Here is a 16,617-nt window from a genome sequence, read left to right as displayed (position 1 = left end):
CCCACCCCAGTCATTCGACCGAAGTAAAAAGAGAGAAAGGAAGAAACAAGGTGCAAAGGTGCCTGAGGTTTATAATACGAAAAACACTGTCTGAAAATAACAGGGAGGGCCGTGAACTCATCCTTTCAAGAAATAAATTTATCAGGTAAGCATAAATTTTGTTTTCTTTCTAATGTCCACGGATCATCATCAATTACTGTTGGGAATCAATACCCAAGCTAGAGGACACAGATGATAAGGGAGGGACAAGACTGAGAACCTAAACAGAAGGCACCACTGCTTAAAAAAAAAAAAACCTCTCTCCCAAAGGAGGCCTCAGCCGAGGCAAAAGTATCAAATAATACAATTTTGAAAAAGTATGTAGAGAGGACCAAGTTGCATTCTTGCAAAACTGTTCCACAGAGGCTTCATTTTTGAAGGCCCAGGAAGAAGAAACAGTCCTCGTGGAATGAGCCGTGATTCTCTCAGGAGGCTGCTGTCCAGCAGTTTCATAGGCTAAGTGAATTATACTCTTCAGCCAAAAAGAAAGAGAGAAGCCATAGCTGTCCGACCCTTGCGTTTCCCAGAGAAAACGACAAACAAAGCAGAAGACTGGCAAAAATCCTTAGTCACCTGCAAATAGAATTTCAACACACGCACCACATCTAGGTTGTGCAGCAAACGATCCTTATGAGAAGGAGGATTAGGACACAAAGAAAGAACAACTATTTCCTGATTAATATTCCTATCCCAAAACACTGTAGGAAGGAAAACTAACTTAGGACATATAACCACCTTATCAGGAAGAAGGATAAGATAAGGGGATCACACTGCAATGCCGAGAGTTCAGAGGCTCTCCGAGCAGAAGAAATGGCAACAAGAAACAAAAACCCTTCCAAGATAATATCTCAATATCTAAGGAATACATAGGCTCAAACGGAGTCTGCAGAAGGACTTTAAAAACAAGGAAAAGACTCCAGGGAGGAGCAACAGGATTAAACACAGGCCTGATTCTGACTAAGGCCTAACAAAAAGATTGCACATCGGGTCCATCTGCCAGACACTTATGCAACAAAATAGACAAGGCAGATATTTGACCCTTCAAAGTACTCGATGACAAACCCTTCTCCAGACATTCCTGGAGAAAGGACAAAATCCTAGGATCCTGACTCTACTCCATAAGAAACCTTTGGACTCAACCAGTACAGATATTTATGCCATATTTTATGGTAAATCTTGCTTGTCACAGGTTTACAAGCCTGGATCAAAGTATCAATGACCGACTCCAAGAACCCACGCTTTAGATAAAATTAAGCGTATCATCTCCAAGCCGTCGGCTTCAGAGAAGTGAAATTTGGATGAAGGAAGGGACCCTGAAATAGAAGGTCCTTCCTCAGAGGGAAATTCCACGGCACCGTCAACGCATCTGTCAGGACTGCCTGTGGATCCCTTGACCTCTAACCGAACCTCGGGAGCTTGGCATTCTGCTGAATTGCCATGAGATCTAGCTCCGGCCACCCCCATTTGAGGATCAAACTGGAACACACCTCCGGATGGTGTTCCAGTTTACCTGAGGTTACCTGAGGTTTACTAAAAAAACAACCGAATTATAATTAAGAAGAGGGTGGGGTCGTGGACTCTCCATGTCCGGAAAGAAAGAAATTTATCAGGTAAGCATAAATTTTGTTTTCTTTCCTATGACAAGGAGAGTCCATGACGTCATTCCAGTTACTAGTGGGAACCAATACCCAAGCTAGAGGAAACAGAATGAACAGGGAGGGAGAAAAAGGCAGGAGGACCTAAACAGAAGGCACCACCGAGGCAAAAGTATCAAATTAGTAGAATTTGGAAAAATATGCAGAGGACCATGTAGCCGCCTTGCAAATCTGTTCCACAGAAGCTTCATTTTTGAAAGCCCAAGAAGAGGTTATAGCCCTAGTGGAATAAGCCGTAATTCTCTCAGGAGGCTGCTGTCCAGTAGTCTCATAAGCAAAACGAATCAAACTTCTTAACCAGAGAGAAAGAGTAAAAGAAGAGGCCTTCTGACCCTTACGTTTTCCAGAGAAAACAACAAACAGGGCAGAAGACTGTCGAAAATCTAGTAGTTTGTAAGTAAAATTTTAGAGCGTGCACAACATCCAAGTTATGCAAAAGACGTTCCTTATGAGAAGAAGGATTAGGACAAAAAGAAGGAACAACAATTTCCTGATTGATGTTTCAATCCGACACCACTTTAGGGAGAAATCCCAATTTAGTACGAAGGACCGCCTTATCTGTATGAAATATAAGGTACAGGGAATCACACTGCAGAGTTGAAAGCTCAGAAACTCTGCGAGCATAAGAAATAGTAAGGAGAAACAAAACCTTCCAAGCTAACAAATTTATATCAACAACATGCATCGGCTCAAACCGAGCCTGCTGCAAAACTTTAAAAACTAGGTTAAAGCTCCAAGGAGGAGCAACAGGTTTTAACACAGGACTGATTTAGACCAGGGCCTTAACAAAAGCTTGAACATCTGGTAAATCTGCCAGACGTTCGTGCAAAGAAATAGACAGTGCAGAAATCTGACCCTTCAGAGTACTGACTGACAAATCTTTCTCCAGACCATCCTGGAGAAACAATAAAAATCGGGGAATCCTCACCCGACTCCATGAGAAACCTGTAGCTTTGCACCAATAAAGGTATTAACTCCATACCTTATGTTAAATCCTGCGAGTAACAGGTTTAGGAGTATGAAGCATAGAATCGAATCGCTTCCGAAAAACCACGTCTGAACAGAACTAGGTGTTCAATCTCCAGGCAGTCAGCCTCAGAGAATCCAGATTTTGAAGTAGGAATGGACCCTGAAGTAGAAGGTCCTTCCTCAGAGGTAACCTCCAAAGGTGGAAGAGATGACATCTTCACCATATCCACAAACCAGATCCTGCGAGGCCATGCAGGAGCTAATTAATTGAAGCTCTCTCCTGTTTGATCCGAGCAATGACTCGTGGAAGGAGAGCTGCTAGATTGAAGATCGAAGGAAACACCAAAACGATTATCAGAGCGGTTTGAGGATCTCTAGACCTTGCACCATACTTTGGAAGCTAGGTGTCTTGACTAGACACCAATAGGACCAACTTTGGAAACCCCCTCTTGAGGGTTGGCCTTAAGAACATCTTCGGATGGAGAGCCCACTCCCCGCGAATAAAAAAACTCTCTGCTCATAATCCACCTCCCAGAAGTCCACCCCTGTAATGTGGATGGCAGATAGACAATCATGAGCTACCGCCTACCACAGAAAGCAAGTAACCTCCTTCATTGCTAAGGAACTCCAGGTTCCTTCCTGGTGGTTGATTTAAGCCACCAAGGTGATGTTGTCTGACTAGAATGTGAGAAACCAGACTAACGAAATTAAGGCCGAGTTGTCAAGGCATTGAAGATTGCTCTCAACTCTATATGGGAAGAGAAATTCTTCCCTAGTCCACAGACCCTGAGCTGGTAAGGAGTCCCAAACTGCTCCCCAATCTAAAAGGCTGGCGTCTGTGGTCAGAATCCCCCAGGAAGGTCTCAGGAAGCATGTGTCCCGAGACAGGAGGTCTTGTGAAATCCACCACGAAAGAGAGTCACTTGTCAGAGGATCCAGATCTATCCTTTGCATGAGATCTGAGAGGTCTCCGTTCCATTCACTGAACCTGCATAACTGCAGAGGCCTTAAATAGAACTGAGCAAAAGAAAGTAAATCCATTTAAGCTCCTTCAGAACAATCACTTCCATGCATTGGGTCACAGATGGAAGAACAGACGACTGAAGAGAAAGGCAAAAAGCCAGATAACAAAGATTCTGACATCCGTCAGTAAAATTCATGTATAGAGAATTGTAATTGTTCCCAAGAAACACACCCTTGTTTCTGGTACTAGAGAACTCTTTTACAGATTCACATTCCACCCTGGAACGTAAAATAGATAACAACGTCTCTATACTAGATCTTTCTAGTTGAAAGGATGACGCTGGAACCAATATGTTGTCCAAATAAGGCATCACTGCTATACCTGAGATTTGACCACCCAGAACCTTTTGGAAAGATTCTGGGAGTCGTAGAAGACCAAAAGGAAGGGCAACAAACTGGAAGAGCTTGTCCAGGAAGGCAAACCACAGTAACTGGGGATAATCCCTGAATGGGAACATGAAGATACGCGCCCTTCAGCTCTATGGAAGAATGGCACGAAAGGTATCCATGTTGAAAAACTGAACCCTGAAGAATTTGTTGAGACACTTTAGGTCTAAAGAAGGAATGAAAAATTCACTCCTCTTTGGGAACCACAAAAATCTGAATAGAATTCAGGACCCTGTTCCACTACAGGAACAGGAACAATCACCCCCAGGGAGAAGAGGTCCTTAACATAGTTTAAGAAGGCTTTTTTCTCTAGCTAGAATGCAGATAACCTTGATAGGATAATTCTGCCCTTGGAAGGGCAAGACTTGAATCCTAATCAGAAACCCTGGGATACTATGTCCAAAGCCCAAATATCTGGGACTTCGCGTATACCAGTCTGCCGGAAAAAATGAAATTCCTGCCCCCCTCTGATCCAAAACTGGATCGGGGGTGGACCCTCCATGCTGATTTTAAATCAGCAATAGGATTCTTGGCTAGTTTCCCCTTATTCCAAGGCTGACTAAACCTTCAAGAGGACTTGGATTGTTAGCCAGCTCTACAGCCCAGATCCCATTCTGGATTTCTCTATGGCCACCTCCTTAGAAAATAAATCGGACAAAGAGCCGTACCAATAAAAAGACAGTATTCACAACCGTAGCAACCTTGTAACTGGTCACCATCCAGATGAATATACAGTTACTTAAATAAGTCTCCAACTTATTTATAATATATATTATAGTGGGAATTGAACCACTACATACAACTATAAGAATGTGAATATGTGTGAGAGACCACAACACTATAGCTCTACACACTCCTTAAGAAATAAAATTTCCTCAAGGGGAAGGTATATATGTAACAGACTTTAGAATAAAACGCTTCAATATAAGGACAACAAATATTGAGTCCATATAAAGCAAATATGAACACCGTTAAAATAAACATATTAGAGACTTACTACTAATATGATAAAAAGGGATACATGATGTCACAGACACCCATGAGAGCCGTGAGATCACTAAAAGTAATATATGTGTGTCACCTATTCACGATGACATAGATATAAGGAGAAATATAAACATAAATTAGAAAGGGTATGATCAATATGAGATCAGAGACCCCAACAGAAAAACACTCTTTTGAAAAAGAGAGTCCAACAAAAAAGATCCTTATACTTAGAATATGGAACCTTTCTCCATATATAAAGGAATCTCAATAGAGACCTAAAATAGACACTTAGGACTACATAAAATGCCATCTATAATCAAATACCAAAAACGGTCACCAGATGGCAGACAAAACCTCTCTATTTTCTGAACAATAGAAAAAAACTACAGATACACAGCACAAAATATTTATGCTAAAAGAAAAAGCACAAATTAAAAAGGCAGTTCTTAATAAAATCTTTTTATTTAGCTATGTGGCTGAATAGTGAGAGAAGTATACTTGCGATCTGTAGACTCAAATCGCAGAGAAAACAAGGGGATCAGCTGAGAACCCGTTTCTCTAAATAAAATGTGCCAGCTCTACAGATATTAGAGCATGCTCTAAGGCGGGAAATTAATACAACATGAACCGCCACTGAGCTGGTTAAAATGGCGCCAAAACGCCAAACATACTGTACAAATGAGCCTTTAATTATTTTCATTAATAAAGGAAAAGCAAATCAGGTACCGTCTGTGGAAACTCCTTCACATAAACATCGGCACAATATGCAGCTCCTAAGCAGGGGAGGAGCAGCAGTACAAAAGGGGAACGATGCAATAGCACTGAAAACAGTTTGAATAAATAAAAACTAGATTGCATTCCCTTCACATTAGTGAAATAAGGAGATAGGGCTAAGAGATCAGGGAGATTAAACCCCGTAGTACTCTCCACAGAAAATCATGCCCCTTAGTAGATCGCTGGATCTAGTAAGATTAGGGGAGCGCTAAAATAAACGGCATTCACGAACACTGAGAACAGTACAAGCTAAGTAATATCAGGTTACAAATCTGATCAAACACAAAGACTTCCCAAACACATCGAAGGCTAAGGGGTACTATGAGAGGAAGGATCTGTACACAGTGAGAATAAAGAACATAAATTATGCTTACCTGATAATTTAATTTCCATTGTTACGAGGAGAGTCCATGGCTTCATTAATTACTTGTGGGAATACAGAACCTGGCCACCAGGAGGAGGCAAAGACACCCCAGCCAAAGGCTTAAATACCTCCCCCACTCCCTTCATCCTCCAGTCATTCTGCCGAGGGAACAAGGAACAGTAGGATAAAAATATCAGGTATAAATGATGCCAGAAGGAAAACAAAAGAAATTTAGGTCCACTCAGCTGGAGAACCGGGCGGGAGCCGTGGAATCTCCTCGTAACAATGGAAATTAAATTATCAGGTAAGCATAATTTATGTTTTCCATCTAATATGAGGAGAGTCCACGGCTTCATTCATTACTTGTGGGAAACAAATACCCAACCTCTAGAGGACACTGAATGAATAACGGGAGGGTACAAAGAAAGGCAAACCCTAAACTGAGAGCACCACAGCCTGTAAAACATTTCTCCCAAACACAGCTTCAGTCGAAGCAAAAACGTCAAATTTATAAAACTTTGTGAAAGTGTGTAAGGAGAACCAGGTAGCTGCCTTACAAATCTGCTCCATAGAGGCCCCATTCTTAAAGGCCCAAGAAGAAGCCATAGCTCTAGTTGAGTGAGCCTTAATCCTCTGAGGAGGCTTATGTCCCGCTGCTCATAGGCCAAACAAATCAAGCTCCCTAGCCAAAATGATAAAGAAGTGGAAGAAGCCTTCTGCCCCTTACGCTTCCCCAAATAGACAACAAATAAAGCTGAGGTTTGTCTGAAATCCTTCATAGCCAGAAGATAGAATTTCAAGGCTCGAACCACATCCAAGTTATGAAGTATCGGTTCCTTCGAAGAAGAAGGATTAGTACACAAGGAAGGTACCACAATATCCTGATTAATGTTACGATCAGACACCACCTTAGGGAGAAATCCCAGAGCAGTGCGAAGAACGGCCTTATCTGTATGGAAAACCAGGTAAGGAGGCTCACATTGCAAGGCCGCCAATTCAGACACCCTGTGAGCCGAGGCAATGTTCAGTAGAAAGAGAACCTTCCAAGAGTCTTAATGTCAAGTGAATGTAAAGGCTCGAATGGAGCCCCCTGCAGAACCAGATTCAGACTCCAAGAAGAAGCAGAATGTCTAAACACAGGCCTGATCCTAGACAAGGTCTGAACGAAAGACTGTATATCAGGGAGCTCAGCGAGCTTCTTGTGTAACAACACCGAAAGAGCCAAAAATTTTCCCCTTAAGAAACTGGCGGCAAGCCCTTTCTCCAAACCATCCTGGAGGAAAGAAAGAATTCTGGATACCCTGACCTTATGCCAGGAATATCCACGAGATTCACACCAGAGTAAGTAGGTCCTCCACACCTTATGATAGATGCAACGGGTGACCAGCTTTCTGGCTTGAATGAGAGTATTACTCACCCACTCAGAAAATCTTCTTCTGGCTAAGACTAGGCGTTCAATCTCAACGCAGTTAGCCTCAGAGAATCTAGATTCTGATGCACAAAGGGACCCTGTACCAGCAGATTCCTGCGACAGGGCAAACTCCACGGAGGGGACAATGACATCCCCACTAGATCCGCAAAAACCACGTCCTCCACGGCCAAGACGGAGCAATCAGAATAGTTGACGCTTGCTCCTGTTTGATGCGTGCCACTATGCGAGGTAGAAGTGTTAAAAGAGGAAATATGTAGACTAGGGCGAAGCACCAAGACACCGCTAAGGCATCTATCAGCTCTGCCTGGGGATCCATGGACCACAACCAGTATCTGGGTAGCTTGAAGTTGAGTCTAGACACCATGAGATCTATCTATGGAGTCCCCAAACTGTTGCAAATCCCTGCAAACACTTCGGGGTGAAGAGACCATGCCCCTGGATGAAACGACTGCTGAGAAAATCCGCTTTCCAGTTGTCCACACCCAGGATGTGAATCGCTGATAGCGAGCAGTCATGGGCCTCCACCCACTCTAGAATCCGAGAAAGTTCCCTCATGGCTAGAGAGCTTCTCGTTCCCCCCTGATGGTTGATGTAAGCCACAGAGGTAATGTTGTCCGACTGGAATCTGATGAACTTAGACGACCGCAGGAGAGGCCAAGCCCAAAGAGTGTTGAAGTTCCAGGATGTTGATCGGGAGAAGAGACTCCTTCTGATTCCACCTGCCCTGTGCCTTCCTGGCACCCCAAACTGCTACCCAACCTGAGAGACGTGCGTCCGTAGTCACAATCTCCCAAGATGATCTGAGGAAGGATGCCCCCTGGGACAGCTGATCTGGACGGAGCAACCAAGAGAGAGATTCAGTCGACCTGATGTCCAGAGAGATAGATCCGAATGATTGCCATTCCACTGCCTCAGCATGCATAGCTGAAGAGGCCTCAGATGGAATCTGGCAAATGGAATGACATCTATAGTGGATACCAAGAGCCCAATCACCTCCATGCATTGAGCCACTGATGGTCTTGAGGAGGATTGAAGGACAAGACAGTTGGAGACAATCTTGCAACGTCTCTGATCTGTAAGGAATATTTTCATGACTATGGAGTCGATTATCATGCCCAGGAACTCCACTCTGGTACTGGGGACCAGATAACTCTTTCCTGAGTTTATCTTTCAACCATGAGATTGCAGAAGAAGGAGTAGGGCTCTTGAATGTTTCTCTGCTACCCAGTAGGACGGAGCATGAACCAGGATGTTGTCAAGATAAGGAGCTACTGCTATCCCTCTGGATCTCGCCACCACGAGAAGAGCTCCCAGAACCTTTGTGAAGATTCTTGGAGCAGTAGCCAGCCCGAAGGAAAGAGCTACAAACTGGAAGTGCTGATCCAGAAAGGCGAACCTTAAGAACCTGAAGTGATCCTTGTGTATTGGCACATGAAGGTAAGCATCCTTCAAATCTATCGTAGTCATATACTGACCATCTTGAACTATGGGCAGTATAGACTTCATCGTGTCCATTTTGAATGATGGAACTGACAGAAACTTGTTTAAACAATTGAGGTCCAGAATCGGGCAAAACGTGCCCTCGTTCTTTGGGACCACGAAAAGGTTTGAATAGTACCCTAGACCACTTTCTGCTAGAGGTACCAGTACGATAACTCCTAGAGAGGAGAGATCCCTCACACACTCTAGGAAGGCACGTTGTTTTTCTGGTTTTGTCGATAGATTTGACAAGAGAAATCTGCCCCTGGGGGAATGAGTCTAGAAACCTATACTGTACCTCTGGGCAACAACCTCCAGAACCCAAGAATCCTGGACTTCTCTCATCCAAGCCTCAGTGAAAAGAGATAGTCTGCCCCCTACGAGATCCATAGACGGATCGGGCGCCACCCCTTCATGCCGACTTTGTTTCGGCAGGCTTCTTGCTCTGCTTGGTTTTATTCCAAGACTGAGCCAGCTTCCAAGATCCCTTGGACTGCTCGGGATTCACAGCAGGCTGTTGTCTTTGGGACTTGTCTGAACGAAAGGGACGAAAATTAGGACCCTTAGGTTTGTTCTTCTTATCCTGCTGTAGAAAGGCACCCTTGCCCCCCCGTGACCTTGGATATGATAGAGTCCAGGACTGGACCAAATAGAATCTTTCTCTGAAATGGAAGAGAAAGCAATCTAGATTTGGACGTCATGTCAGCAGACCACGACTTCAACCACAGGGCCCTCCGGGCCAGAACAGAAAAGCCTGATGTCTTGGCATTCAAGCAAATAATCTGCATATTAGCATCACAAATAAACTAATTAGCTACCCTCAGGACCTTAATTCTTTCATGTATCTCATCGAGGGGAGTCTCCACCTCGATCATCTCAGATAGAGAGTTGCACCAATAGGTAGAAGCTTCCACCACCGCAGCAACTGTGGCTGCAGGTTGAAATACGAACCCCGTGTGCTGAAACATCTTTCTTAACAGGGTCTCTAATTTCTTATCCATGGGTTCCTTAAATGACAAACTATCATCAAGAGGGATAGTGGTGCGCTTAACAAGTGTGGAGATAGCTCCATCCACCTTAGGGACAGATTCCCAAAATTCTAGCTGAGAGTCTGGATCCTGGAACAATTTTTTAAATGAAGAAGAAGGGGAGAAAGACGATCCAAGTCTCTCCCATTCATTCTTAATAATATTCGCTATCTTTATGGGAATCGGGAAAGTTTGGGGCACTACTGGGGCAGATTCCGACTCAGAGAGAGAATCCTCGGAATCCTCTGCATCAGCGGATAATCTAGTCTCAGATACATTCAACGGAGTAGATGACCCCTGGGAAGGATAGCAATGTTTAACCTTTCGCTTGTGCTTGGTCTGGTGAGGTAAAGCATTAAAGACCGCAGATACCGCCGTTTGCAACTGCTCAGCAAAATCAGGCGGTAACATGGCCCCTCCTGCAGGAGGATTAAAAGTGCACCGGGGAGCTGCATGTGTAATCGGAGATGAATGTAGGGAATGCACCTCGCGGGACGGAGAGCCCTCAGAGGTGGACGGCTCAGTGGTACTACACATGTTATTTCTTTTAGACAGCACTACTTTATCGAGGCATGTGGAACATAGTTAAGCAGGCGGGTATACCACAACCTCCTCACAGTAAACACAGGCATTAGGCAGAGTCCTCCATAGCTTGCGCCTTTAATAACTTTAACAAAAATTAAATAGGCACCTTTATACGCCCAATGGCTGGGGCACTCACCACCTCCTATGACCCAGGCCCACAGAAAAACTCGCTTTTGTCTCCTGCCACCAACAGTCAGGAAAGGAAGAGGAAAGAGCCACACCAGGTCACGTGAAGAGCCATGAAGGACCACCCCTGCAGTCAGCAAAAGGCGCGCAAAGAAAAAAGGCTGCGCAGTAATTCAGGGAGGAAAAGGCCTGACTGTTCCACATTGCCCGAGCCACATTTTACACATGTCGCAGCAATAACACAATAAAGCAATCATGGATACATTACCCCCCTGTTCAATAATCACCTTCCGGAGATATTAACCCTTGATTCTATACAGATAAAAGGAGCCACATTGTGACCCTGTCTTCTTGCGTTATCATTACATATATAGAAAATGAAACAATCTTACCAGAATCAAGGCAGGGTAACAGGAACACGGTCTCTCAAGTTTGATAGTGTGTAGCCTCGCTCCTGACATTGACTTGAGTGAAGAAAGCAGGCAGCGAAACTCATCAACGCTGATTGCTTAAGGAGCTGTTAATATGAGTCGGGATGGTTTCACAGAAAGAGTCTCTCTGCATCTCCGGACTCTAACTTCCATCCATGATCTCACCGAGAGGCTGACAGGACTACTTAAAACTCCAGTCCCATCTCGAAGATAAGAGACTACTTACCCTCCATAAGAGACTACTCCGAAATCTTATGACACATCTCTGCCAACGACCTGTAACGAAAGGCAAAGAATGACTGGGGGATGAGGGGAGTGGGGGAGGTATTTAAGCCTCTGGCTGGGGTGTCTTTGACTCCTCCTGGTAGCCAGGTTCTGTATTCCCACAAGTAATGAATGAAGCCGTGGACTCTAATCGCATTAGATGGAAAAACCATTCCCACAGTTGCAATAACTAAGTGCAGAGGAGAAACCCTCTCCATACAACCGTCTGCCTCGTAACTGCGCAACAAAACATATTAACAGAGCTTCTTGCTTGGCAGTTACATAACACACATCTCCAGAAAATGTTTAGCCCTTATAAAAAAGAAGCACCTAAAATATCTGAAATAACAGAATATACAGGGATAAAAGGAGGAAGTAAAGAAGTCACCATGACCCTTAGTCCCCACACACCATAAGTCCTGGTCTTATACTGTAAAACAGCCCAGTAACAGAGCGGCAAAATCCCTGTTCATGGCAGAAGGCCAGATAGCTGCTCAGCCACATTATATCCGAAAAAACGGATAAATATAAGAAATATACAAACCAAACCCCTTTAGAAGGGCTTAGTCCTGAGTCAAATAAATATATAAGAAAGGACTTACCCTCCAGGGAAACTTCTGCTGCGGAGAAGACACAGCAGCTGCAGGTCTGAAAGCCTCACTTGACCGCCAACAGGGACCTGTAGACAGAGAAAGAACAAAGTAACCAACTCTGGCTTTCACTAAAGGTGGTAGCAATAATGTTAGAAATAAAGCAGACAACCTCGCCGCTTTCTAACTGTTAAGAGCCACCATTACTCTTACTAAAGAGATTGACATGGACACAGCATAGCCCCAATCTTTGCTAACAGGATTAAATATCTTCAGACACCAACTTCCCACATCCTCCATTGACAAAGGCAATGACTGGGGATTTACATTTAACAGCTTTGCTGGGATTCTCTTTGCCTCCTCCTGCTGGCCAGGAGTTGAATGTCCCAGTAGTAATTGGAATGACATTGTGGACTCTCCATGTCATAGGAAAGAAATATGATTTTACAAGTTGTCATCTACTTAACTGCAAAGGGCTCCAGTGAAGACATATATATGTTTATATGTTTGTACATATGTTTTTATGTGTATATATGTCTTTAAATACATATGTACACATAAAAATACATAAATATATATATATATATATATATATACACAGTATACTGAGTCTATTAGGGAGAAGGTATCAAAAATCCACTTTATATTAATTATTATCGGGTGCAGACCTTGTAAACAAATACATTTACAAGATTCAAAGAAGAAAGTTTGGAGAGGTCATAGTAGTGTTCTCTCCAAAAGAGACAGGGATTTCAGCACTCCATATAGTAAACAATTATTTATTTAAATATTTAGTTCAATGCATGCATATGTAAGAATTAATTTAGAAATAGGTGTTTCAGGCCTCTACGTAACCAAACAACCTCTGGGTCCCCTAAGCCAAAACCACACAAGATTGTTGTAAATAAAATAAATTTATTTGTGCAAACAAAAAAAGTCAAAAAATCACATACATTTAAAAATACATTTTGTACATTAAATGCATAGATAAAGCTGGCCAGCTCACTCAGGTTAATATGATGCAGATAAATACCTAAAAATAGGTTATTGAGTTCTTAGGCAACACCCCTACCAGTGGGTAGCCCTGTGTACCAACAGGAATCTGCTACCATGGATAATAGTGGGGATCCATGCGTAATCACTCATTTAGGGCACAAATGAAAATGACAACACCTATCTCAGAGGGTAACCCAAACAAATTAGAAAGGCTTGTTACCTTGAGATTAATAATAGGATACGCCCTGAGGAAGCCCCAATGACATTCGGTCACGTGGGGGGTGAAACGGCCGTTGGCGTGTGACGTCATTTGCACAGCTGAGAACCAGCCCCTGATAGATACTCGATGCAGTACACAGCTCTTCTAACTACAGCAGCAAGCAGGCACCACACCCGGATTTTTCATCAAGCTTAAAAGGAGAAGCACTACAAGCGCACAAAAGTGATTTGTAAAGTATTCATGGACTTACGAGTCTGTAATGGAATGTACTGTCTGGAACATGCACTAAAGCATATACACTTAAGCTTTGAACAAAATCATAGCGGATGTGGAAAGCCCTATTAACATAGTTCTTATGTAATCTATACTGCTTGCACTATACATGTGATTGATACTATTGCTGTGATTACACATCTATCATTAGAGATACATAGATCCCTATTTAGTACTAAGGTAGCTGGAACCTTTTTTAATATTGGTGCTACCCCCTCTGGTCAGGGTGTTGTTTTCTCAATGTAAAGTGTGTAAAATGTAATGCATGTAAAATTTTGTTACATTCTTACAGTTTAGCACATAAGTAACTGACATAGATCCTATTATTAATCTCAAGGTAACAAGCCTCTCTAATTTGTTTGGGTTACCCTCTGAGATAGGTGTTGTCATTTTCATTTGTGCCCTAAATGAGTGATTACGCATGGATCCCCACTATTATCCATGGTAGCAGATTCCTGTTGGTACACAGGGTTACCCACTGGTAGGGGTGTTGCCTAAGAACTCAATAACCTATTTTTAGGTATTTATCTGCATCATATTAACCTGAGTGAGCTGGCCAGCTTTATCTATGCATTTAATGTACAAAATGTATTTTTAAATGTATGTGATTTTTTGACTTTTTTTGTTTGCACAAATAAATTTATTTTATTTACAACAATCTTGTGTGGTTTTGGCTTAGGGGACCCAGAAGTTGTTTGGTTACGTAGAGGCCTGGAACACCTATTTCTAAATTAATTCTTACATATGCATGCATTAAACTAAATATTTAAATAAATAATTGTTTACTATATGGAGTGCTGAAATCCCTGTCTCTTTTGGAGAGAACACTACTATGACCTCTCCAAACTTTCTTCTTTGAATCTTGTAAATGTATATATATATATATATATATATATATATACACACATATAAACATACATATATATATATATACATATTATATCTAAATATACATAAACATATTTTAGACATGTATGTATATATATATATATATATATATATATACACACATACATATGTGTTTGTGTGTGTGTGTGTGTGTGTGTGTGTCTTTGTTAAAGCCCATATCTTGCCTTTTTTCTCTCACACCTAAGACCTTGTATCTTTAAGCCCTTAAAACGTTTTTTGTGCAATATTTTTTGAAATAATTTTTATTATGTAGTGTTACTGTACTTTGTAAGGTACCAACCCACACAAACACCTGCAATAAACCCCTTATTGCTTCCGCAAAATGTTTAGCGCTCCACTCTTAATCTGTCCCAAAATACATAAAAAGCTATTTTAACATGAACCGCAACATAAAAAGTTAAAAAGGCTCCTCTGGGTTTTTTTAACTCTGAGATTAGCATCTTCTGCATGTACTCAATGCGCAGGCTGTGGACTTGCTTTTCTATCAATTAAACTCATGCATAAGAGGATACGCTGCGGAATCTGTTGGCGCTCTACAAATACCTGATAATAATACTTTTGAATTAGCAGCTAAGGTGCCAATTTCTTTGTTTAAGGGATAGGAATGTCAAATTTAAACTTGCATGATTCAGATAGTGCATGTAATTTTAAGATACTTTGAAATTCACTTCTATTTTCAAATGTGCATCGTACTTTTAGTATCCCATGTTGAAAAATAATACAAACATATCCTACTCTATTGGGAGCTAGCTGCTGATTGGTGCCTGCACACATTTGTCTCTTGTGATTGGCTAACTAGATGTGTTCAGCTAGCTGCCAGTAGTACAATACTGTTTCTACACCAAAGGATAACAAGATAATGAAGCAAATTTCATAAAAGAAATACATTTGGGCTTTTCTGTCCTTTTAAATTAGCTTTTCATATAATAAAGTGTGCTACAATAGTTTGCTTATGATTTAATTCCCCGCCATGCTAATGAGTTTTATGACCCTTTAGTTTATAATGTAGCAAAAAAATATATATAAGTATGTATGAAAAACGTACGGATCAAATACAAGACGTGTGATATACTCTTTAGGCATTCGAGGTAGTTGATGAGAGAAAACATTTTGTAAGCCAACAAGCCATATCATGATCTTCTTATTTGGTTTCTGGTTTAGAGAATTTCCAACAACATGGAATTCTATTACTCCTCTGCGTTCCTCCAATCTTGCAGCTTCATCTCTTGCTGAGATTGCAGACAAGAAGCTTGTCTAATAAGCAAAAAACAAGAGAAAAAGAAAACAAATAGTAACTAAATAGTTACATCTCTATCTTGAAATGCTGATTATATTTTGTATATAAAGTTTTTGTTATATAATGTGATGGTAGTAGTAGAAGATTATGATTTTAAAGAAAAAAAAACTGCACAAAGGAAAGGTGTTCCCTGGACTGTTACAAATGGGATGATAAGTTCTGTGTACCATAACAAAAATCTGTAAATAGCTACATACATAAATATACTTACAATTAAACTGTTTGTTTTTTTACACTCAAAGTAGAACCTTAATGTAGGGTAAATGGCTTCTGACCACTGGAGTAGATGGTAACTCTTCCCAGTATGTTTGCCAGCTGTGCTTTATAAAAATACCGGACAACCTATAGGTGATTGGATACGGGACGTATCTGGGTTCACACAATGTCTCCACAAAAGCTCAACCTTAGGCCCCAACCTTGATCCCACCACATATATTTTTCACAACAGTCATTTTATCCCCTTGGTTGCCAGTAACACATGTACAGAGCAGTGATGTGACCCCCTTGGCTGCTAGAGGTACACAACCAGCAATGATTGAACACCCCCATGGTTGCCTGTAACACATATAATAGAAAATGCACAGTGTAACTTTTTTTTTTAGCCATAATTCTAATGCATAGAGGCCTAGAAGGCCCTTTACATTTAGCTGACAGGTGTCTTTAAAAATACTGGATATTTAAATGTCCAGTATTTTTATACAGATTTTACTGGAAAGCCTGCTAAAATACTGGACTGAATACTGGACACCTGGCAACCCTACCTCCCAGTAGTCTAAATGGTGGATTTCA

At 41.8% G+C, this 16,617-nt stretch overlaps 1 protein-coding gene across 1 annotated transcript in view; it reads right to left on the bottom strand.

Annotated features, from left to right (window-relative positions):
• The window catches only part of KAT2B (lysine acetyltransferase 2B), a 324,222-nt gene that overhangs the window by 74,386 nt on the left and 233,219 nt on the right, over window positions 1–16,617 (bottom strand). The window contains exon 10 of the mRNA XM_053714221.1: window positions 15,577–15,785. Within this exon, the coding sequence (XP_053570196.1) occupies window positions 15,577–15,785 (209 nt within the window). The remainder of the gene's footprint in view (window positions 1–15,576; window positions 15,786–16,617) is intronic.

This window comes from Bombina bombina, chromosome 5 (assembly GCF_027579735.1).
Source record: "Bombina bombina isolate aBomBom1 chromosome 5, aBomBom1.pri, whole genome shotgun sequence".
Lineage (NCBI taxonomy): Eukaryota > Metazoa > Chordata > Amphibia > Anura > Bombinatoridae > Bombina > Bombina bombina.
The sequence above is the reverse complement of the archived record's forward strand: the minus strand, read 5'-3'. Positions and strand labels throughout refer to the sequence as shown.